At 44.9% G+C, this 22,560-nt stretch overlaps 1 protein-coding gene across 1 annotated transcript in view; it reads left to right on the forward strand.

Annotated features, from left to right (window-relative positions):
- The window catches only part of DOCK5 (dedicator of cytokinesis 5), a 216,239-nt gene that overhangs the window by 183,514 nt on the left and 10,165 nt on the right, over positions 1-22,560 (forward strand). The window contains exons 40-48 of the mRNA XM_060102585.1: positions 1,989-2,093; positions 7,298-7,439; positions 9,608-9,689; positions 10,836-10,920; positions 11,581-11,667; positions 13,693-13,869; positions 17,860-17,943; positions 18,594-18,731; positions 21,097-21,263. Coding sequence (XP_059958568.1) covers positions 1,989-2,093; positions 7,298-7,439; positions 9,608-9,689; positions 10,836-10,920; positions 11,581-11,667; positions 13,693-13,869; positions 17,860-17,943; positions 18,594-18,731; positions 21,097-21,263 — 1,067 coding nt within the window. The remainder of the gene's footprint in view (positions 1-1,988; positions 2,094-7,297; positions 7,440-9,607; positions 9,690-10,835; positions 10,921-11,580; positions 11,668-13,692; positions 13,870-17,859; positions 17,944-18,593; positions 18,732-21,096; positions 21,264-22,560) is intronic.

The raw sequence follows: 22,560 nt of genomic DNA on the forward strand, positions 1-22,560 counted from the left end.
AAAAAAGGTAATTGATGTTCTTTACAATGGAAAAGTACACCTTGCTTAGAATAAAAATGAAGAGAAATGAGGTCTGAAAGCTGTTACCGCTATTTGTCCAGATTATCTTTGATGGGGGCTCAGGATCCCCGTCTACAGCCCTGTCTGCTCCTCCGTGGACCCTCCATATCCCAGGCCCAGCACCCCTTTTCCCTCTCAGTTACTCTGCCTTCCAGGGAGCCTTGCCACGTTTCAGATGTTTTCTGACTTGTCCTGTGGGCCACATCCTCAGGGCTCTGCTGAATGAATGAACTGCTCATCGTTGAGCTCTGTTTTTTATCTTATTTTCCAATTTTAAATCTTTTTTTTGTTTAAAAAAATTTGTTTTTAGTTTGTTTTTTTGTTTGTTTTCTATTGTTTCTTATTGTTTTTTATCTTGATTCTCCAATTTTGCCTTCCTCCTGCTCCAAATGTCCCTGGACTGCTCTACTTTTTCTGTTGTTTTGGTTTTTGTCTTTGTTTTGTTTTGTTTTTTATTGTTTTTCATCTTGATTCTCCAGTTTTGCCTTCCTCCTGCTCCAAGTGTCCCTGGACTTCTCTGCTCTTACAGTCATCCTGCCCTTGTGTATTACACCTGGCTGTTGGCACAGGTCACCTATTTCAAAACAGTAAAGCGAAACAAAAATAACCTTTTCCATGCCCAGTAGGGGGCCAACACAATATTACGTTGGGTCATTTTCAGTGGAGGAGTCACAAAAGGTCAGGTCACCCATTGTCATGTAATAATTGGAGGAGATAGTTGTCAAGATCACTTTGAAAAGAATTTGCCCCTGTATGGTACCAGCTTCTGCCATCATGCAAAAAGTCACAGATGAATTTCACAAACTAAATTGAGCTGAGGCATGAGCAGTGTAACAAGTTACCTCTCTAAGAAAACATTGTGATAGAAACCTTCACTGAGGTAGGGTAGTAATCACCTTGGCGCTAACCATTGTGGGAGGGACAGCTGTCAAAGCCCCCCAGGTCTGGCTACCTATTTTGCTTCCTTTAAGGCTGATGCTCTATGCCCTGGTTGGGAAACCTCTCCCCACAGGAAGCATTAAAGATAGGGGTGGTACCAATATATACAGTGGAATATTAGCCATAAAAAGGAATGAAATTGGGTCATTTGTAGAGACGTGGATGGATCTAGAGACTGTCATACAGAGTGAAGTAAGTCAGAAAGAGGAAAACCAATATCGTCTATTAACACATATATGTGGAACCTAGAAAAATGGTACAGATGAACCAGTCTGCAAGGCAGAAATAGAGACACAGATGTAGAGAACAAACATATGGACACTAAGGGGGAAAAGTGGCAGGGGGTGGTGGTGGTGGGATGACTTGGGAGATTGGGATTGACCTGTATACACCAATATGTATAAAATGGATGACTAATAAGAACCTGCTGTATAAAAATAAATAAATAAAATAAAAATTCAATTACCAAAAAAAAAAAAAAAAAAAATAGGGGTGGTACCGGATTTGAAAAATAGAACACCACCACCACCTTCTGGGCACCTGTAGCTGAACCGAGGCCTTGAATCGAAACCACCTGCATGAACTGGAAGGTTCTCTCTGTCTTTCCTCATATGTCTCTGTTCCAGTGCAGCCACCCACCTGAATCTCAGAAAGTGCTTCTTAAGCTTTTAGGGGTCCTGAACGTCCTTCAAGAAACTGGTGAAAGCTAAACCGTCTCCTTCCCTCCACAGGTGAATGCACACACATCTGTCCTTCTACACATAACTGCAAGGATTCCCAGACCCTCCCAGGCCCCTTCGTAGATGCAGGTCCAAAACCGCCGATCCAGGGAAAGGATCATTCTTTGGCCCAAAAGATATTTTACAAAGACCTTTCGTTTCTCTCTGTTACGTGGGAAACAACAAAGCAAATAGTCTGAGCTTTTTTATTTTTTTCCCCCAGCGGTGCCCTTGTAACCTCCCTGTGGAATGTCTTGTTTTGTTTTCCAGAAAAAAAGAGCCTCATTTTATGAGAACATCATTAAGGCAATGAGGCCTCAGCCTGAATACTTTGCTGTTGGCTACTACGGACAGGGCTTTCCTTCTTTCCTACGGGTAAGGAGCCTGAGGGTGGTCTCCCCAGCCATTAAGCCCTGCGGTCTGCAGGAGGGAAGGTCTTCATTTCTTTTCCAGATGGGTCTAGCGTGTTAGCAGCTGGAGACCCCTGTTCTCACGGTGGGAGGTTAGGGAGGGAAACCACTTCCTGAGCGGCTGGTCTCTTCACACACACCCCACCCCACCCCACCCCCGGCTGCCTCTGGTATTCTGGCAGCTCTTTTGTAAAATGACTTCTCCCAGGTGGAATGAAAAAGGGAAAAACAAAACCATTCCCTCCACTGGTCTGCTGCTGAGGGTCAGCCAGGGTGGGGTGGGGGGGAGTGTGGATTGATGTATCTGATTGTTTATTTTATTTCCAGCTAGAGCTAGTTTGAAAACAAATATCCCCAGGACAAGACTGCAAAAGGTTCACAAAAATAAAAACAGTTTTGTTGGAATAATGAGAAGGACCATGTTTATCTTCTTTCTCAAAAATTTTTAGAATGTAATACTGATTATACAATCGAAAAAGCAACCCCCCCCAAAAAAAAGCCCTCTTATTTTCTCCCACAGAAAAGAAGCCTCTTTTAGTGCTGAGCTATGTTTAAATATATATTATCCATCTTCCTTCCCCTAATTAAAAAAGAAAGAAAAAAGTGGAAAGGAAAATACATTTCTTACAGCGCATAGTAAGGAAGTAGTTTATTCATTCATTCAGTAACTGTTTGCTTAGGGCCTACTGTGTGCCAGGCATTAGAGATACAGTGCTGATCATAATCAGATGTGGTCCTTGCTCTCATGGACTTTACAACCTAGTGGGTGAGATGTTAATTAAATAATCACACAAACAAGTATGAAATCGAAACTGACCAAGACAGGAATTCTGTGCTAGATGAGTTGGTTAAGCAAGGAGTCTTTACCTGTGTTCACGTAAAAATTGTACGTGATTGTTTATAGCACTGTTACTTATAATCACTAAAGATTGGATACAGCTCACATCTCCCTCAGCTGGTGAAGGGATCAGCAGAGTGTGGGAGAGCCATGCAGTGGAAAACTACTCAGGAAAAAAAGGAATAAACTCCTGATACACGTAACCACAGGGATGAATCTCAGATGTATCGTGCTGAGTAAAAGCAGTTAGACCTTAAAGGCTACATACTCTGTGATTTTATTGATATGACATTCTGGCCAAGCCAACACTTACCATAGGGATGGAGAGCAGGTCAGTGGTTATTGGATCTGGTCATTGGAGCCGGTAGGGCGAAGGTTGGGCTACAAAGAGACATGGGGAGATTTTAAGTGGTGATGAAACTGTGCTATATCTTAATTGTGGTCATGGTTATGTTTGTCAAAACTTGCAGAATTTTACACTGAAAGGGGTAGACTTTTACTATGTGTCAATTATACCTGAATTTTTTAAGAATCGGGAAAGGGGCTTCCCTGGTGGTACAGTGGTTGAGAGTCCGCCTGCCGATGCAGGGGACACGGGTTCGTGCCCCGGTCCGGGAGGATCCCACATGCCGCAGAGCGGCTGGGCCCGTGAGCCATGGCCGCTGAGCCTGCGCGTCCAGAGCCTGTGCTCCGCAATGGGAGAGGCCACAACAGTGAGAGGCCCGCGTACCGAAAAAAAAAAAAAAAATTGGGAAAGACTTCCCAGGGAACTTCTGCTTCAGCTGGGATTTGAAAGGTGAACTGGGAGTCAAGAAGGTTAAGGGGATAGGAAAAGGCGTTCCAGGCAGAGGAAACAGCAGGCAAGGGCATGGCAGGGGCTGGGAGTGGAAGACGAGTGCTGTGGGAAGAGAGGGAGCTGGGGTGAGCAGGGAAGATGAGGCCAGAAGAGTGGGAGGAGCGTGCGGGGCTTTGGGGTCACATGGCGTGTTTTGTTGGCATCCAGAGAGCAGTGGGAGCCATTGTAGATTTTTCTGTGTTGGCAAGGTTGTCTGGCTTCGGTGTGGAGAATGGATGGGACGTGCGTGTAGATAAGCCCCTAGAGACCATGGCAGGTGTTCAGGGAACAGATGACCGGCTGGCCTAGGGAGGTGGCTTTAGAGAGGAAGGGAAAGATTAGTGTGATGGAGACGAAGTAAGAGTATTTGATGATTGATGGGATGTGGCAGTGAGCAAGAGGGAGGTGGTGAGAATGATCCCTAGCTCTCTGGTCTGCATAATTGGTGGGGCGGTGGAGCCATCCGCTAAGATGGTGACACTGGGAAAGGACAGGACCATGGAGGAGAGGATGAATCCACTCACTGAATAAGTATTTATTGAGCTCTTATCCATATCTTATCATGAATGATAGCAAATTTAAGACCAGAATCTACTGCAGACCCATATTTATGGACCTCGCTGTAATAGAGGCCTGGGGGCAGAGTGTAAAACAAACCCAAATCCCTGAAATTGTAGAGCTTCTCTTCTGGCTTGGAGAGACAAATAAATAAATAAATACTAAGATAAATAAGTAAAATATTGAGTGTGTCAGATGACCTAGAACAGCGCCCCATACAGGGTAGACACTCAGCAAGTATCGTAGAGAAAAATGCATCAGGGGAGGTGAATGGAGAGGCAGATGGTGGGGATGGAGTTGCAACTTTAAACAGAGGGAATAGGAAAGACTTCGGTTAGAAAATGACACCTGAGCAAAACCCTGAAAGACGTGAGGGAATAAGCCAGGCAGCTCTCAAGCGGGGGCCAGACAGTGAGAACAGCAGGTTCAAAAGCCACGAGGCTGGAGATGCATGAACAAAAGGGCAGGTAGAGAACGGGCTCAGAGAGCTATGGGTACCAGATTGTAGAGGGCCTTTGGGATCTTTATAGGTTGTTTGGTTTTAGACATACTCAATGTGAGGTAGATTTGGAACATCCAAAAAATGTGAGTCAACCATTTGCTCTATGGGTCTGGAACGCAAAGGAAAGTTCTAGGCCGGAGATAAACGTTGGGTTATTTACGTATCGTTAAACAATGGTTGTAGATAAGGTGGCCAAGGGAGACTGGAGTAATAGAAGTAGAGGGTCTGCAGTAGGTTCTGGTCTTAAATTTGCTCTCGTTCATGATAAGATATTGACAGCTACCACACTTGTTACGTATGATTATTGTGTCACATGGAATCATGGTTATGAACTGGAAGATAGCAGTGGTTCAGCGAAAACAAGAAGTCTAGACTTTCAAGTTGAAACATTGGGGTCTAAATCATCTGCTGAGTGACTGTGATTTGGGCCAAATCACATGACCGCCACGTCTTGGTTTTCTCACCTTGAAGTTAGGGAAATAAGGCCCACACTGCAGGGCTGGTTTGAGAATGAAGTGAATAGCAGATGGGCGTGCTTTATAAACTGTACAGGCATTTGTAGATGTTACGTGTTGTCAGCGTGTACTGAAAAGTAGAGAATCCACGTGAGTTATGTAACCTAAATGCCCTTGCATGTTACGGGCTATTTCCCCAAACTCAGAAAGTATAAAATTATATCCTCACCCCTGACCCCAAGCAGGCCTCCGTCTCTTCTGGTTTTGTCAGCGGCATCACTGTTCTTCCTGCTCCAAGGCCGTTGCCTCAGAATCCTCACCGACTCTCCCATCCCTTCGCTCTTTACCAAACACCAAAGACTCAAACACCAGTCCCTGTAGCTCCTCCTTCCCCCACAGGGTTTTGCCAAGGATCCCTACAGTTGGATAGATTAGGTTGACTACACTTTCTCCTTCATCACATTGCTCCCTCCTTCTAGAACCTCCAGTGAATTTCCAGGCCTTTGGACCATTGACCTGCCTTTGCAGGCCTTTCAGATTCCGGCTCGTCCAAGCATGTTTCTTCTACCTGCACTCCGTACTTTCTGCCTTGGGCCTTATCCTTCTTTTCACTTCTGTGCCTGGCTGTCTCCCTCTCCCCACTCCCCCTCCCCACCCTATCCATCCATCTACATCCAATCAAGTCTCGTGTCCTCCTGGAAACCCTTTCCTTCAGGTTGAGCTGCTTTGTACTGACCTTCTGCTTGTCTGGTTCCTTCCGCAGTTATGGTCCACATCATACACTTAGTGTTTTCTTGTACTCCGATCCCCTAACCCGCCAGTTTTGCCTGAATGATGAAATTGCATAATGCATGCATCAGCCACATAAATCTTTCCCAGCTTGGAAACATTTTATCATCAATTCTGAAAGATCTGGCAATGTTCACTGCCCTCCGTGTTGAACATAGAAGGTATATTGCCTTCAAGGTACTTAAATTATCTAAATTATCTTACTGATTTGTTTACTTGTTTCCTGTTTCTCTCCACCAGAGCCAAGTTACTGTTCTGTTCCTAGCGTGTGGCATATCTCATTTGCTCGATACATATTGGTTGTGTGAATGGACAAGTGATTTTTAAAAACATTTTACAGGACAATATGGGCCCAGGTTTTAGTTAAAAAAGGATCACGTGTGGGTTTTAAATACTAAGTACTCATCTGAGTGACCATCAGAGGAGCAGGAACCTTCAAAACATGGCGACATTTGAACTTGCAACAGCTGTGAGGTGAATTTCTTCCATGCCTGGGGCCTAGAAAATTTCTTTTCAAAACATCCAATTTTATTAAAGAGAAAAAGCTGCAGTTTGGAATGGAGAGAATAGTCTTGAGGGCAGTTATTTTCTATGAGACTTCAATGTGGCCATCCACGGTGATCTCCAGGATTGGCTTGGGACGGCTGTAGATTAATCCTGTTCTCTGTTCCTGTCTCACCTGTTGTGTTGGTTCGCTTCGTACTTTCAAATTCTCTAGGCAGTGCCGCTCAAAGCGCTGGTTCCCTAACTTACTGGATCAGGATGAGAAAGAAGCTTGTGCCTCAAAGTAAATGAATGTACTTCCTTCCTTCATTGAGAATTTCTTGCCATGAAAAGTATCAGCTAAACTAAACAGCATGCCCGGTAACATCCTGGATTTCCACTAGGGTGCAAACTCCTTATCTCCTTGTGGATCAGTGTAGGCTGTTTGCACACCAACTGTCATCCTTGGGCCATACTCTGAGAAACACTGCATGAAGCATTTTCACGCCTGTGACTTAACTCCCCAGATAAACTGTGAGCTCTTTCGGATGTGATGGTTACCGTGGGGCACATAGCAGGTGCTCAGTGAGGACATGGTGGGGGTATTGCACGTGGTCTGGGGAGGACAGCGGCTTCCTCGGGACCAGGCTCCCCAGTTGCCCCTTCACTCTTCATATGTAACTCTTTCCCTTGCTCTCCTGACCTGCAGAACAAGATCTTCATCTATCGGGGGAAGGAGTACGAGAGGCGAGAAGACTTCAGCCTGCGGCTGCTGACCCAGTTTCCCAATGCCGAGAAGATGACCAGCACCACGCCCCCAGGAGAGGACATCAAGTCCTCCCCCAAGCAGCGTATCCTCATCCTGGGGTCACGGCTCAGGGGCTTTTGAAGCTGCAGCAGCCCCAGCCCAGCCAGAGAAGCTGAGGGTTCCATCCCATCCCTGTGTGCTGATAGGTCGTGGCCTCAGACTCATTTAACCATCCTGACTCAGTGTCCCATTCTGTGTAAAAGCTTTGGGAACCTAATGTCCTTAGCTCAGGGCTATGACGTAACTAAAGGAGAGAGATGAGAAGCAAATGTTGAATAGGAAGGGATGTGTGTTATAGCCACAAGCGGAGCCTGAGGCGAATAGACTTTCTGTTCTGAATTCTGGATCCTGGATAAAGATGTGTAGCTCTTTTTTTAGTAACATATAATGTCATCAAAAAACCAATCACATGCTTTTTAAAAAATAAAGATGTTACAAAAGTAAACAGTATTCTAAAAGAGGTTGGTAAGACAGAGCTGGTGTGGCATGGTAGATAAATAAGAAAAGGGACTCCGGAGCACATTGCCTGGGTTCGAGTCCCAGTGCTGTCACTTACTGTGTCACTTTGGGCAACTTAATTTCTCTGTGCCTCAGTTTTCTCACCTGTAAAGTGGGGATGATGATCATTCTTCCCCTTGGAGTTCTTGTAAAGATTGAGTATCTGTAAAATACTAGGAACAGTGCCTGGTAAATACATAATAAAAGTTCAATATGTATTAATTATTATAGAATGGTCAGTAGCTATAGAAAGATACACAGCAATGATAGATCAGTAGGCAGACCTGCCTTTCAGAGGAGAGTGTAGTGGCCTCTTAACACAGTGGATGCTTGGAAAAGAAAGGTTTTCTGGGAAAAATTGTTTCAGTTGTAGGGATTCAGAAAATGCTTGCGGGGCCTCCTTGGGATGGGAATGAAGAGGTCTTCATGAATTGGATGTAGAAACAGGAGTCCCAGAGTCACGTCTGCATAGCCAATTTACCTTGGCAGGTTGCTTAGTTTCTCCAGGCCTTGGTTTTCTCATCGATAAAGTGTGAGGGGAGCTCTGTTTCTCCCAAATATCTAATAGCATTTCTGTGAAGATCAAATTAAAAAGATCATTTATGTGAAAACGTTTTGTAAGCTATAATAGCTTAAGGCATAGCCCAGTGGTTCTCAGATTTTATTATACTTAAGAATCACCATGGAGAGATTCTAATTCAGCAGCTGTGAATTCTAATTCTGCATTTTGAGTAAATCTCCAGGTGACTCTGGTGCCAGTGGATGACACTCTTTTTTTTTTTTTTTTTTTTCCTTTTTGCGGTAGGAGGGCCTCTCACTGTTGTGGCCTCTCTCGTTGCGGAGCACAGGCTCCGGATGCGCAGGCCCAGCGGCCATGGCTCAGGGGCCCAGCCGCTCCGCGGCATGTGGGATCCTCCCGGTCCGGGGCACGAACCCGTGTCCCCCGCATCGGCAGGCGGACTCTCAACCACTGCGCCACCAGGGAGGCCCGGATGACACTCTTCACGTTGAGAAATACTGGGAGTGAATGTTAGGTCTAGACCCAGTGCCTTAAATTCTAGTTTCAATGCTAGAGATTTGGAAGCATTGTTGGTAAAGGCAAAAAAAAAGTCATGCCTAAGATCAGATCGTTAAGTTAGAGAGGGAGACCTTCCCCCTGAGCTGGGTTGGACGTCTGACTTCATTTATCAGTTGTGTGATCTGGGCTTTCTCAGACCCTCAGATTCTTCATCTGTAAAGGAGATTAATAACATCCACATGGAAATTGTTGTGTTTATTGGAGATAACATATTCAAAGCACCTATTACAGTGCCTGGCTCTGGTACTTGGTTAACAAATGGTATCCAAAGATAACAAGAAATTCCTATTGCCCGGGCTCTGGAATCTGGCTAATTCAGAGGGATGCTTGTCCAAAAGAAATGATTTAAGACAATTTCTAGTCACCTGTTTTCCTGAAATTTCATTAATGTCTGTTTCCCTAAGACAAGGTTGTTTGCCACGTGTCTGACCAAAAAATGTCCCAAGATTATGACTTAATAAGGCATTTTGGCAATATCTGAGGGAACCCCATTTTCAGTGCAGTCCTGGCATTTGGTTCAAAGGAATGATCGGTGTGGGTACCATTTCCATTGGTAAAGCAGGAGGAACAGGTGGTCCTTTTTGCTGTGACAGCTTAGTGGCCCAGCCCGTTTCCTTCCTTAACGAGCTCCTCAGACATGCAGTGTTTCACCGTAAAGCCAGTGATGAGCCTGCCGCCCGGCTACAAAGATAAACCAGTTCCGGAGCAGATCTTAAAGTAAGTGGGTTTTTTTGTTTGTTTTTTAAACCATGTGTCTCACACACTTCTTTATATAGAAGTCTATCAAAATTCATTACAGTTTGGAAGACCTCCTGTTGTCTTCGTCCATTTGGTCTGCTGTAACAGAAGATCATAGACTGGGTGGCTTACAAACAACAGAAATTTATTTCTCACATTTTTGGAGGCTGGGAAGTCCAAGATCAAGGCACTGGCAGATTCAGTGTCTGGTGAGGGCCTTCTTCCTGGTTCGTTGGTGGTCATCTTCTCGCTGTGTCCTCACGTGGTGGGAGGGGTGAGGGAGTTCTGTGGGGTCTCTTTTTTAATAAGGGCACTAACCACGTTCATGAGGGCTCCACCATCATGAGCTAATCACCACCCAAAAAGCCCACCTCCTAACACCATCACATTGGGCATTAGGATTTCAGTATATGAATTTGGGGGGACAAATATTCAGACCATAACAACTGTCCCTTCCATTTCCAGTATAAGGTAAGAGCTTGGTAACTCAAGGGATTTGGAGATTTCTTTTTTTTTTTTTTTAAGCAGAGGGAAGGAAATTGAGAATTTCACTCTTAGGTTTCAGATCCCCTAGTTCTTTTTTCCACTCAGAAGGATTCACTGGCCAGTAGTGACTGACCTCACCTTGCCTTCAATTAGTGAGTTCCCCTATGATTGAATTCCTTCTCCTGAGACGCTAAAATGCTAGTAGGATGGATAGAACTGTTAGAAAACTATACAAATGAGATCACAAACATGGACATAAATCCATATGCCTTTCAAAATTGTGAGCTGTGAGATAGATTTATCAATAATAAAACAAAGATGTGCAATAAAATCAAATTCTGGGGACTTCCCTGCCAGTCCAGTGGTTAAGACTTCATGTTCCCACTGCAGGGGGGCACGGGTTCAATCCCTGGTTGGGGAACTAAGATCCTGCATGCCACGTGGCATGGCCAGAAAAGTTAAAAAAAAAAAATCAAATGCTGCATCATCTCCAGCCTTCATTGTGGAGACTATGTCAGTTTTGAGGTAGTTTAGTGGATAAGAAATGTAAGTCAGTCCATGTAAGATGTGTCTCAGGTTTTGTTGGAGCAGTGCTTGTTGTAAGAAAGAAATGAAAGCATATGGCTGTGTCTTTCCCAGCTACTACAGAGCCAATGAAGTACAGCAGTTCAGATATTCTCGGCCGTTCCGGAAAGGAGAAAAGGATCCTGACAATGAGTTTGCTGTGAGTCCACCACGTTGATCGTCTAAAACAAGATGAAATGGACATCCAAAATGGAGGCCTTCCATTCAACCAGCATCTACAGCAGAAATGATGGCAGCCCTGAGATAGAGTTTCCGTGTGCTTATTACCTAGTCAGCAGACTTGTTTCAGTGGAATACTCTAGACTAGTGATCCAGGAACTGGGCTCCACTCCTGGGTCTGCCATCACCATGACCTTGATTTGAGCATGTCACACCTCTCTGGACCTGAAATTTCCCATCAAAAAGGGCGAGGGAGCCCCAATAGATAATTCCTTTCTGCTTTAAACACTTAAAATCCTTAAAGTTTGGGAGAAAGTATGGCCCATTCGCTAAGGAGGTATTGGAAGTAAAATCTCTAGATAACCAGCAAGGACCTACTGTACAGCACAGGGAACTCTGCTCAATATTCTGTAATAACCTAAGTGGGAAAAGAATTTGGAAAAGAATAGATACATGTATATGTATAACTGAATCACTCTGCTGTATACCTGAAACTAACCATCAGCTATGCTCTGATATGAAATAATTTTAATTTTTATTTATTTAAAAAAATTTTAAAAAGAGAATCTCGTAAACCTGGAAGTTTTGCTGTTTTGCCTGAGAACTGACCAACATTTCCTACGTTCCTTCCTTCCACCAGACCATGTGGATTGAAAGGACCACGTATACGACTGCCTACACCTTCCCTGGGATTCTCAAGTGGTTTGAAGTCAAGCAGATTTCAACAGTAAGTCATTTGAACGTGGAACTCAGAAAACTCTGTCTCCAAACAGAATGAGAGCCTTTGTTAAATCCCCCCACCAGTTCGCACTAGCTCCTCTGGCCCATTTTATTTTCCAAAAGAGAAATAAAAGACATGCTTGTAGAATAGAACTCCTTTGTAAAACTGATGTTACAACACCAACCCTAAAGATTACTCCCAGTGAATGGCTCTTTTATGTCCCAATGGGTGTTGTCTCCTCAAGGATCCTGCCTGTGCCCCAGAACATTTTTGGAATTCCTCCTTTGAGTTTCCTATCCATCACATTCTTCTCTCCAAGAACATTTCCTCTTATTTTCCGCTAGTCACATCACCATTCATCCTAGACTCTTCCATCTTCATCACTCCCCAAAGCTGTTTGTTTTACCTCTTTAATATTCATTAAATCTGTTTTAGTGTTTTTTCCCCCAGCCCTCCTGCTGAGGTCCCCTGTTTCTAGTCCCTCATTCATCTCTGGTTGATGCCATTGAAAAAGCCTTCTGATTGGCCTCCCTGCCTTGGCTTCTTAGGTCCCTTTTCCTCTCTGCCTCAGACTGTGAATTCCATAGTGAAAACCTGGCTGTATCATTCTCACCCTTAAAACCTTGCCGTGGCTCCCCAGTGCCTAGACTAGAAAGCCCATGCTCCTAGCACATGCGTACAGGGTCTGTGTGACTAAGCTCTTCCACTTCATCTTCTGTGGAATCTACTGGAACTAAATTGCTCATTCCATGCTATGTCAACGCTCTCTGACATTAGGTCATTTTCTCTGCCCAGCATGCCCTCTGACCACTTCTCAACCTAACTCCCATTGAGATTTAATTTAGGTACCAGCTTCTCCAGGAAGCCATCTCTGAAACTCCCAAGCTGGGTTAGATGCCCTTTCTCTGTGCCCCGTCACAACCTTGGCTTATTTCTAAAGAGTTACCTACCGTGCTTACATATCTTGAAACCTCCCCACCCTGACCCTGTGAAAACCGTATGCTCCTTCCAGCCATGAATTACATCTTAATCGCTTTTGTAACAATGGTGCATAGCACAGTACTTGCCTAAAACAAGTAATCAAGAGATATGTCTTGAACAAATCTGAAGTTTGATATGTTCCATACCACTAGTGATAAATTATTCTTCTTCAAGTATGAATATGATTTTGGACAGAGGCTTTTGGAATCAAGTCTGGAGTAGGGGATCATGCTGGTTGATCAGGGTTAGATGAGGAAGGACACAATTTTTCTCGAATCTGCTTTGGAAGACGTTTCCGCAGGAGGCACTCTCTCTGAATCCGCATTGCTTCTTATTTCATTCACATCCAAAATCCAGCTTGAATATTCTAATACATCCTGTTATTTCTGACTTCCGTAAACCATAGAACCCATACTAAGCAGACTTAATATATGGTTTGAACATGTGACTTCCAAGATCACTTACCTTTTCTCATGGAAGGAGCATCAAACCTCTTACCAGTGAACGTTTTTCATGTGCAGAGATGTCTTGGGTCAGATATATTGCTTCTCTATTGTCATTGAGCTTCTCAAAAATCTGTAAGGAAGATTTGCCTAAGAAACAACCATTATTACAGCTCCAATTTTATCTTCTCAAAATTTCCATAGACACTTTGCTCCAAGAAATAATCATTACCATAGCTTCAATTTTTAAATCATCCTTGTACTTTCTGAGATTTTAAATAGCTTATTTAGCAGCTTACCAACACCATTTCAAATAAGTGTGCTATCCTTATTAATAAACATGACCCCGGGACTTGCCTGGCGGTCCAGTGGTTAGGACTCGTGCTTCCCCTGCAGGGGGCACAGGTTCTATCCCTGGTCGGGGAACTAAGATCCCGCGTGCCGCTCGGTGTGGCCCAAAAGAAAAAAAAACATGACTTTGACAAGCAAAACATCACTCCTCCATAGCTTGGTGGGAGTTGTATGCCTTTGGAGGGGAAGACCTGGGCTTTTTCCAGTCTTGGCTATGGAGCTCAGCGTCTCTCCTCTGCCATGCTCTCTGTCACAGGAGGAAATCAGTCCTCTGGAGAATGCCATTGAAACCATGGAGCTCACCAACGAGAAGATCAGCAACTGTGTCCAGCAGCACGCCTGGGACCGGTCCCTCTCTGTGCATCCCCTCTCCATGCTGCTCAGTGGCATCGTGGACCCGGCTGTCATGGGGGGCTACTCCAACTATGAGAAGGTGGGCTGCGTCCCGGGAACCCCACGGGGCCACCAGGTCTGGTGTGTCTCTCCTGCCTTCTCCAGTGGCAGCTGGTGAATTCGTTTCTTACAACTTCTCTGAGAGATTTTCATTCTCCCCTCTTGTGAATGGGCAAATGAAACTAATGACAGGCTTCTCCCTGACCTCATAGCTGCTAGACACCATTAGCCACCCAGCCAGGGTTAGGCCACTGTCTGGTAGAGTCACCGAAAGATCAGTCTGATAGACCTCTGGTTGGTTCACCAGCTGTGAATTCCCTTCCCACTCCCTCTCTCCCCTGGAAGGTAGAAAGCATACAAGTGGACCCCCAGACCTGAGGATGCCCTGGAAGGGAAACAGCATCTGTGGGAAACACAGAGCCACACTCTATGTGGAACCCTGACATGGTGTGCCATTGGTTGTATGGACAAACGCTGGCCCTGGCTCTACAATTAAGTTAATTCAGCTAAGTGTCGTATCTGTTACTCTGGAAAAAACATGAATGGAATGCTCATCACGTGGGACTCCATTGCATAGGGTTTGGATGTAGCATCACTTGAAGTGGAGGTAATGCATTCAGTAGAATTTGGTTACATATAATCAATAGAAGCAGGATTTTTATTTATTTATTTATTTATTTTTGCGGTACGTGGGCCTCTCACTGTTGTGGCCTCTCCCGTTGCGGAGCACAGGCTCCGGATGCGCAGGCTCAGCGGCCATGGCTCACGGGCCCAGCCGCTCCGCGGCATGTGGGATCTTCCCGGACCGGGGCACGAACCCGTGTCCCCTGCATTGGCAGGCGGACTCTCAACCACTGTGCCACCAGGGAAGCCCCTAGAAGCAGGATTTTCAATTGCTAGGTATGTTTTCAGTGGCTAAATAATTTGGGGGTCCTCTTCTTGAGTATAAATAAATAAGTTACACCCCTGGTGAGTAACATGGAGAGTGAGTGGGAAGAAAAGGAGATGGATGGGAAAGATGAGGGAGGTTGACTGGGCTGATTCTCTTATTTCCATTTGTACACAATGTCCTGGGAAGAGCAGGGGCTTCAGAATCAGTCACTCTTATGACCCAGTTCTGGCTTCCCATTGGCCACTGTGTGCTCTTGGGGGAGATGCTTAATCTCTCTGAGCTCCAGTTTTCATATTTGAAAAAAGTAAGGTAAATACATAACTGACAGGAGTGACGTGGGGCTTAAGGGAGACCTCCTGTATATGAGGAGCATCCTACGATGCCTGCCATGTAGTGGTGACTTGATCAGGGTCGGTTTTCTTCCTGTCTACTTGGAACAGAATGTGTGATTTGAGTGTTCTTTTTTATTTGTTTTGGCATGAGGGATCTTAGTTCCCCAACCAGGGATCGAACCCACGCCCCCTGCCTTGGAAGCATGGAGTCTCAACCCCTGGACCACCAGGGATGTCCCAGTTTGAGTGTTGTTGATGCGTGGGGCTTACCAGTGCTACAGGGATCTTCTTTCTTCTGTCGTCTCTTCAACCTCTCAACCTTTTTTAGTCTTCTTAGTCTCAGCAGCTGGGAAAGCACCAGAGGAACTATAGTTTGCCCATTTTAGGTTTCAGTAATAATTTCTAGTGTTATAATGGAATTCAATACTAGGGCCCAGAATACAGTACTTTTTTAATGCTATAATGATTTCAGTGTGTGCTTTTTCCTATAAGCTATCTGGTACTAATTTTGATGTGTCTTTCCAAGTATTCTTTTTTTTTTTTTCAGAATGCTCCTAAAACTCTGATTTATATATGCCAATATTTGTGACTATTATATACTTTTTTTTTTTTTTTTTTTTTTTTTTTTTGCGGTACGCGGGCCTCTCACTGTTGCGGCCCCTCCCGTTGTGGAGCACAGGCTCTGGACGCGCAGGCTCAGCAGCCATGGCTCACGGGCCCAGCCGCTCCGCAGCATGTGGGATCTTCCCGGACCGAGGCATGAACCCGTGTCCCCTGCATCGGCAGGCGGACTCTCAACCACTGCACCACCAGGGAAGCCCCTATTATATAATTTTATATGAAGTTTTTTCCAGTGTGACCATCTTCTAATTAAAATGAAAAAGAAAAAAAAAAGGGAAGGAAAGGAAGGATATATAAACAACTTTATTTCAGCAACTTTTAAAAACTGATGGTTGTCTCACAGTTCTGGGGTCCAGTAGTCTGAAATCAAGGTGTCAGCAGTGTTGATTCCCTCTGAGGCCTCTGAGGAAGAGTCTGCTCCCTGCCTCTCTCCTGGCTTCTGTGGGTTGCTGGCAACCTTTGGTATCCCTTTCCTTGTAGATGACTGTCATCTCTTTGGCTCTTCACATGGTGTTCTCTCTGTGTACATGTGTCTGTCTCCTCATATCCCCTTTTTGCAAGGACACCGGTCAGATTGGATTAGGGGTCTGTCCTACTCTCATGTGACCTCATCTTAACTAATTACCTCTGCAATAAGTCTGTGTCCATCTGGGGTCACATTCTGAGGTCCCAGGGCTTAGGACTTCAACCTAGGAATTCGGGGTGGGGGGACACAGTTTAACCCATAACATCTTCCCACAAAGTAAAGAGTTTGCACATGTTCTGTTTTCCACACAAAATGGGCTGATCCCTTTTATAACTGTATCCTGTAGTTTCAGGAACTCTTGGGTTTCGTGTAATGGGGTGGTTTTCCTACTAGTGAAGCAAAAGAGTGAAGGGGAACTTTGAAGGCTGGTCTTCAAAAGCACTCTCAGAGGGCCTCCCTGGTGGCGCAAGTGGTTGAGAGTCCGCCTGCCGATGCAGGGGATACGGGTTCGTGCCCCGGTCTGGGAGGATCCCATATGCCGCGGAGCGGCTGGGCCCGTGAGCCATGGCCGCTGAGCCTGCGCGTCCGGAGCCTGCGCGTCCGGAGCCTGTGCTCCGCAACGGGGGAGGCCACAACAGTGAGAGGCCCGCATACCGCAAAAAAAAAAAAAAAAAAAAAAAAAAAAAAAAGCACTCTCAGAAATGACGGTTATGGTACAGGGAGAAAATAGATAACTCCCATTTTGAACTCTGTTGGAGCTCACATGTTCACTGCAGAGTTTAGTTTTTCTATCCTAATGAATTCTGTCTTTAAATTGGTCTCCTATGGAACACCTGTATTTATAGTTTGAGTTTTATGTCCCTATTATAGGACCTTTCCACGAATGTTTATTGATGTTATGGGTGACATGGTCTTGACATAGCATAATAAATGCAACCTGCATTTAATATTTTCAAAAGATTTTCACAGGGCTTCCCTGGTGGCGCAGTGGTTGAGAGTCCACCTGCCGATGCAGGGGACGCGGGTTCATGCCACGTGCCGCGGAGCGGCTGGGCCCATGAGCCATGGCTGATGAGCCTGCACGTCCGGAGCCTGTGCTCCGCAACGGGAGAGGCCACAACAGTGAGAGGCCTGCGTACCGCCAAAAAAAAAAATACTTTCGCATCTATAGCATTTCTCTTGTTGTCCTCAAAATAGCCTTTTTGGATAGGTGATTAGTAAGAAGGTGCCAATATGAATCTTCAGGAATTGTGATACAGCCTATAAAATGCTGGGCAGGAAAACTCTCAGCCACATCTTCAGCCTATTAATTTTTAGCTCTATCCTTGATAAGATCTAGGCACTTACTCTAATGAATAACCTTTTGATATTGCCATTTGGCCTTTTCTTAGCTCTCTGGGGAAGTTTTTTAATGAATGACATTCTGCTCTGCTGCTGCTGATTTGATTTGTGTGTGTGTGTGTAGTAGTTGAGAATGTACTCTTGCTAGGAACTGCATGATTCCAGGAAGACTACAGAATAACTTTCCTTTTTGAATTGTCCACTCCGGTGGTTTAAGAGCTTCCCAGGAAAGGAACGAATGTTTACTTAATCATTCCTGATTCATCAGACAGAACAGAAGACGTGTTCCACCCTCCTAGGCTTCCCTCCCCATCCTCTTAGGGTCAAATACAGACAGGAATGTGTTCTAATCAATACTTGCCGATGCTTTGCTTTTAGGCTTTTTTTACAGAAAAGTACTTGCAGGAGCATCCTGAAGACCAGGAGAAGATCGAGCTGCTAAAGCGACTAATAGCGTTGCAGGTATGTCCAGGGGAGGTGTGGCTGGACAGCTCTCCACGCTCTGTGGGCGGCCACCACCCACACAACCAAGATATTCTCTAGGGCATCCATCTCCAAGTGCACGTTTAGGGTTACTTTTTTTTTTTTTAACCCTTGGAATCACAACCTATCTATTTATTTGGCGAAGCAACATAGGAAGAACATTCCATTAGACTGCACAGTGTTGAGAGGGGTCTTCTTAGAGGGGAGATTAAAGTCCCCAAATTGGTTTGCTGGCTTGTGTTTCCAGATGAGAGATGTTGGCCTCAGTTTCTCTCTCTCTCTCCCTACTTCTGTGAACAGTGGGAGGAAACGCAGCCATACAGTTCAGTCCAAGGTGAAACGTATCAGTTACTCCTGCATAGAAAGGCCCCCAGGCTCACGTGGATTTGCCTTGCCTGTCGGCCCTTCCCCTGGTTACTTGTATCCCCAGCGTGCAGATTCCTCTGCATCTTTGACCCAAGAGCATCCAGTTCCCAGTCTTTACGCTGAGAAGCAGTATGTTCGTTTGAAACGTGCTGTGTCTACCGGTTTACCTGTCCATCCCCACCTTCCATCTTTCCCCAGCATCCAAATCTGAACTATCCCTCTTCCTAAACAATATCCTATTCCTTTCATGCCCTCCTTCCCAGATGCCTCTGCTGACAGAGGGGATCCGCATCCATGGGGAGAAGCTGACGGAGCAGCTGAAGCCACTGCACGACCGGTTGTCTTCTTGCTTCCGGGAACTCAAGGAGAAAGTGGAAAAGCTCTATGGGGTTATAACACTGGTAGGCTTTGTCTCAACAGCCTATGAGCTTTTTCTAGCCTCTTCTACCATTTATGATATTGATCCATTTTTCAGATGCCAGATGAGTCAAAGTAGCCTAGGAATGGCATGCAAACACTGGGGCCGTTCAGAGAAGGCATGGTCCACTCTTGATAACCTTCAACTGTTGTTGTACTGGACACCGGCACTTAAACTTAAATGACAGTCAGAACCACCTGGAAGGCCCGTGAAAACAGATTGCTGGGCCACATCCTTAGGGTTTCTCATTCACTTGGTCTGGGATGGGGCCCAAGGATTTGCATTTCTAACATGCCGCCAGGTAGTTCTGCGGGGCTAGGCACCACACTGTGAAAACCACACTACTAGAAATTGGCGTTTCCTAATCCTAGGCACTGGTTATTCCTGTCATGTCCAGCCCAACTCCTACAGCTTTTCCTAATCTTTATTTATTTATTTATTTTTTTTGCTGTATGCGGGCCTCTCACTGTTGTGGCCTCTCCCGTTGCGGAGCACAGGCTCCGGATGCGCAGGCCCAGCGGCCATGGCTCACGGGCCCAGCCGCTCCGCGGCATATGGGATCCTCCCAGACCGGGGCACGAACCCGTATCCCCTGCATCGGCAGGCGGACTCTCAACCACTGCGCCACCAGGGAGGCCCCTAATCTTTATTTTTTATTTTGGTGAAATGTTCCTACTCATCACACCTTCGAAGGGGACAGAGAATTGTGAATTACATTTGACAATGCATGTTGCTGATGTCATGATTTTTTTGGACAGTTGTAACATTTCTCACAGCTACCGTTTTCTTTTTTTCCTCCCAAGAAGTTGGGTGGAGCGATACATGGGTCAGCCTTTTCTCTACCACAGTTGATGGTATGCTTGGTTCCAGCTTCATTTAGCCGCTTTTTTTTTTTTTTTTTTGCGGTACACGGGCCTCTCACTGTTGTGGCCTCTCCCGTTGCGGAGCACAGGCTCCGGACGCACAGGCTCAGCGTCCATGGCTCACGGGCCTAGCCGCTCCGCAGCATGTGGGATCCTCCCGGACCGGGGCACGAACCCGTGTCCCCTGCATCGGCAGGCGGACTCTCAACCACTGCGCCACCAGGGAAGCCCAAATGTTGTATTCTTGAACCCCAGATTTTCAAAAATCCTCTTTCCTCCGAATCAAAGCTCTGCATTTCTTTTCATGTCTTCCTGTCCCCTGTTCCCATTCCTCCATCTCTGCTACATTTTTCTCCCTAGTAGCTTTTTGATCATCTCTCCCAGTCACCCAAGTGTTCAGTCATGCCTTCCTACGAATTTACCTCCTAACCTATTTCCAGTTAAGTGTTTTCTTTTAGGAACATTTGTCTTTTACACAAGTTCCTAGATGGCAAAGACTTGGCTTTCACTCAATGAGTTTAGTTTTTATTAGACCCAGGCCAGTGTTAACATTTGAATTTGATATGTTGACCTACTGGAGACATTTCTTATGAGAGTATATCCGTATTCCTTTATTTCCTAAGATTCACCAGGATAAGCATCAGGTGTCCAGTTTCAATCTAAAACTTTTCTAGTAGGCCAGTATTTCGTTTTTTAAATGGCCAGTAGAAGCTAAGCTGGAGAAGCACACAGAGGGGTTTGCTGTTTTATTGATGAGTAATGAACATCTTGGTTTCCCTCTCTCATGAGGCTGGCAGAAAGTTAGGGTGAATTTTTCTCTAGTTTTAGAAACAAGGTAGGCTTAACCGAAGTTCTGTTTATAACTAAGAATATAACGGGTGGGGGAGGGATGGACAGGGAGGGTGGAGAAGGGATGGATTGGGGGACACGGATGGATTGGGAGTTTGGGGTTCGCAGATGTAAACTAGTATATGTAGGATGGATAAACAACAAGGTCTTACTGTATAGCACAGGGAACTGTATTCAATATCTTGTGATAAACCATTATAGAAAAGAATATGAAATGGAAAAAATATATATATATTTAACTGAATCACTTTGCTGTACAGCAGAAACTAAAACAGCATTGTAAATCAACTATACTTAAACAAATTTTTAAAAAATGGAGAGTTGCTTAATATACAGAAAATGAACTCACAACCTAGATGCTTAAATGTCAGGATGTTGTGATATGCAGTTACAAAATATCTCGTATGTCATATTATAATAAACAAAATAATACGTCAATAAGATCTTTCAATCTACAAAAAAAGAATATAAGTATTTGCAATATTTAACAACCGACGCAACACAGGCACCAACCCATCAGACTGGGGTGCCAACCCCAATACAGGTGGGCACTCACCACAAACCACCAGGGGCTGCGCCAGTTCCTAAGGGCTGAATTCCAAGCCAGCTAACCATGAGGGGTCATGTCTCCTTTAGCCGCCCAACTTGACGGAGAGGAAGCAAAACCGCACAGGCTCTATGGTGCTCCCCTACATCATGTCGTCCACACTGCGGAGATTGTCCATTACCTCGGTGACTTCCTCTGTGATCTCCAGCTCTTCTAACTCATCTGATAATGCTCCTTCCAGACCAGGATCTGATGGGTAAGGCTTCGATCTTTAATTGCCAGGAGGGGTGAGCTAACTCCTTCCTAATGTTTGCCTTTGGTCCCCAAGGTGAGACTTGGTCAGTGTGGATGCATCATCTTCGTAAGGGAAATAATTCACAGTACCTGGGTTATTAGTTTTTGGGTCTTTCTCATCATCTTCATCATGATGAATATCATTATTTATCTGATAGTAGCAACAGTTATGAAAAATGGAAAAAAAAATCACCCATAATGCTATCACACCCTATGACCCAGCCAATCATATCCTATTTTGTTTGTTTCAGAATAATTTGTAGTTATTGCTTGATATTTTTTGTTTCAATTTTTTTAAATAATTTTTAAGTTTATTTTATGTGTAGGCAATGTAATCACATATGAAATTTCAAAGGTACAAAAGGACATATCATGAGAGGCCTCCTGTCAGTCCCCGACTTGCAGCTCATGAGTACCACTCTCCAGAGGCCAGTGATGTCAGCGTTCAGGTTCATGTCCGTGGTGCCTTTCCAGCAGCTCTTTATCTGTACAGAAGCAGTTCCTAAATATATATCCTTCGTCACACGTTTTTTATTTATAAATGACAGCATATAATACTCTTTGCCTTGATTTTTAAAAAATTAATTAGTTTATTTATTTATTTATTTTTGGCTGCATTGGCGAGCGGGGGCTACTCTTCGTTGTGGTGCGCGGGCTTCTCATTGCGGTGGCTTCTCTTGTTGCGGAGCACAGGCTCTAGGCGTGCGGGCTTCAGTAGTTGTGGCACGTGGGCTCAGTAGTTGTGGCTCACGTGTTCTAGAGCTCAGGCTCAGTAGTTGTGGCGCACAGGCTTAGTTGCTCCACGGCATGTGGGATCTTCCCTGACCAGGGCTCGAACCCTTGTCCCTTGCATTGGCAGGTAGATTTTTAACCACTGCGCCACCAGGGAAGTCCTGCCTTGCTTTTTTCACTGACTAGATCTTGAAAATCATTCCATTTCAGAACTGCGAGAGCCTCCTCTTTGTTTTGAGTTGCAGACATCTCACGATTTCCCTACCTGTGATACACTCCATCATTGTCTATTGATGGACATTTGGTTGATTTCAGCCTTTTACTATCACAGTAGTTATAGCAATGAGTAACCTTAAAAATATATTATTTTGTTAATATTCAAGTATATCAATATGAGAAAAAGTTCAGAGGTGAAATTGCTCTGTCAAACATATATAGCTGCAGTTTTCAAAATTATTCCTAAACTGACTTTCATAGAGATTATACCCATTTACAGTCCCATCAGCAACACACAAGGGTGCCTGTTC

This window comes from Mesoplodon densirostris, chromosome 6 (genome assembly GCF_025265405.1).
Source record: "Mesoplodon densirostris isolate mMesDen1 chromosome 6, mMesDen1 primary haplotype, whole genome shotgun sequence".
NCBI lineage: Eukaryota > Metazoa > Chordata > Mammalia > Artiodactyla > Ziphiidae > Mesoplodon > Mesoplodon densirostris.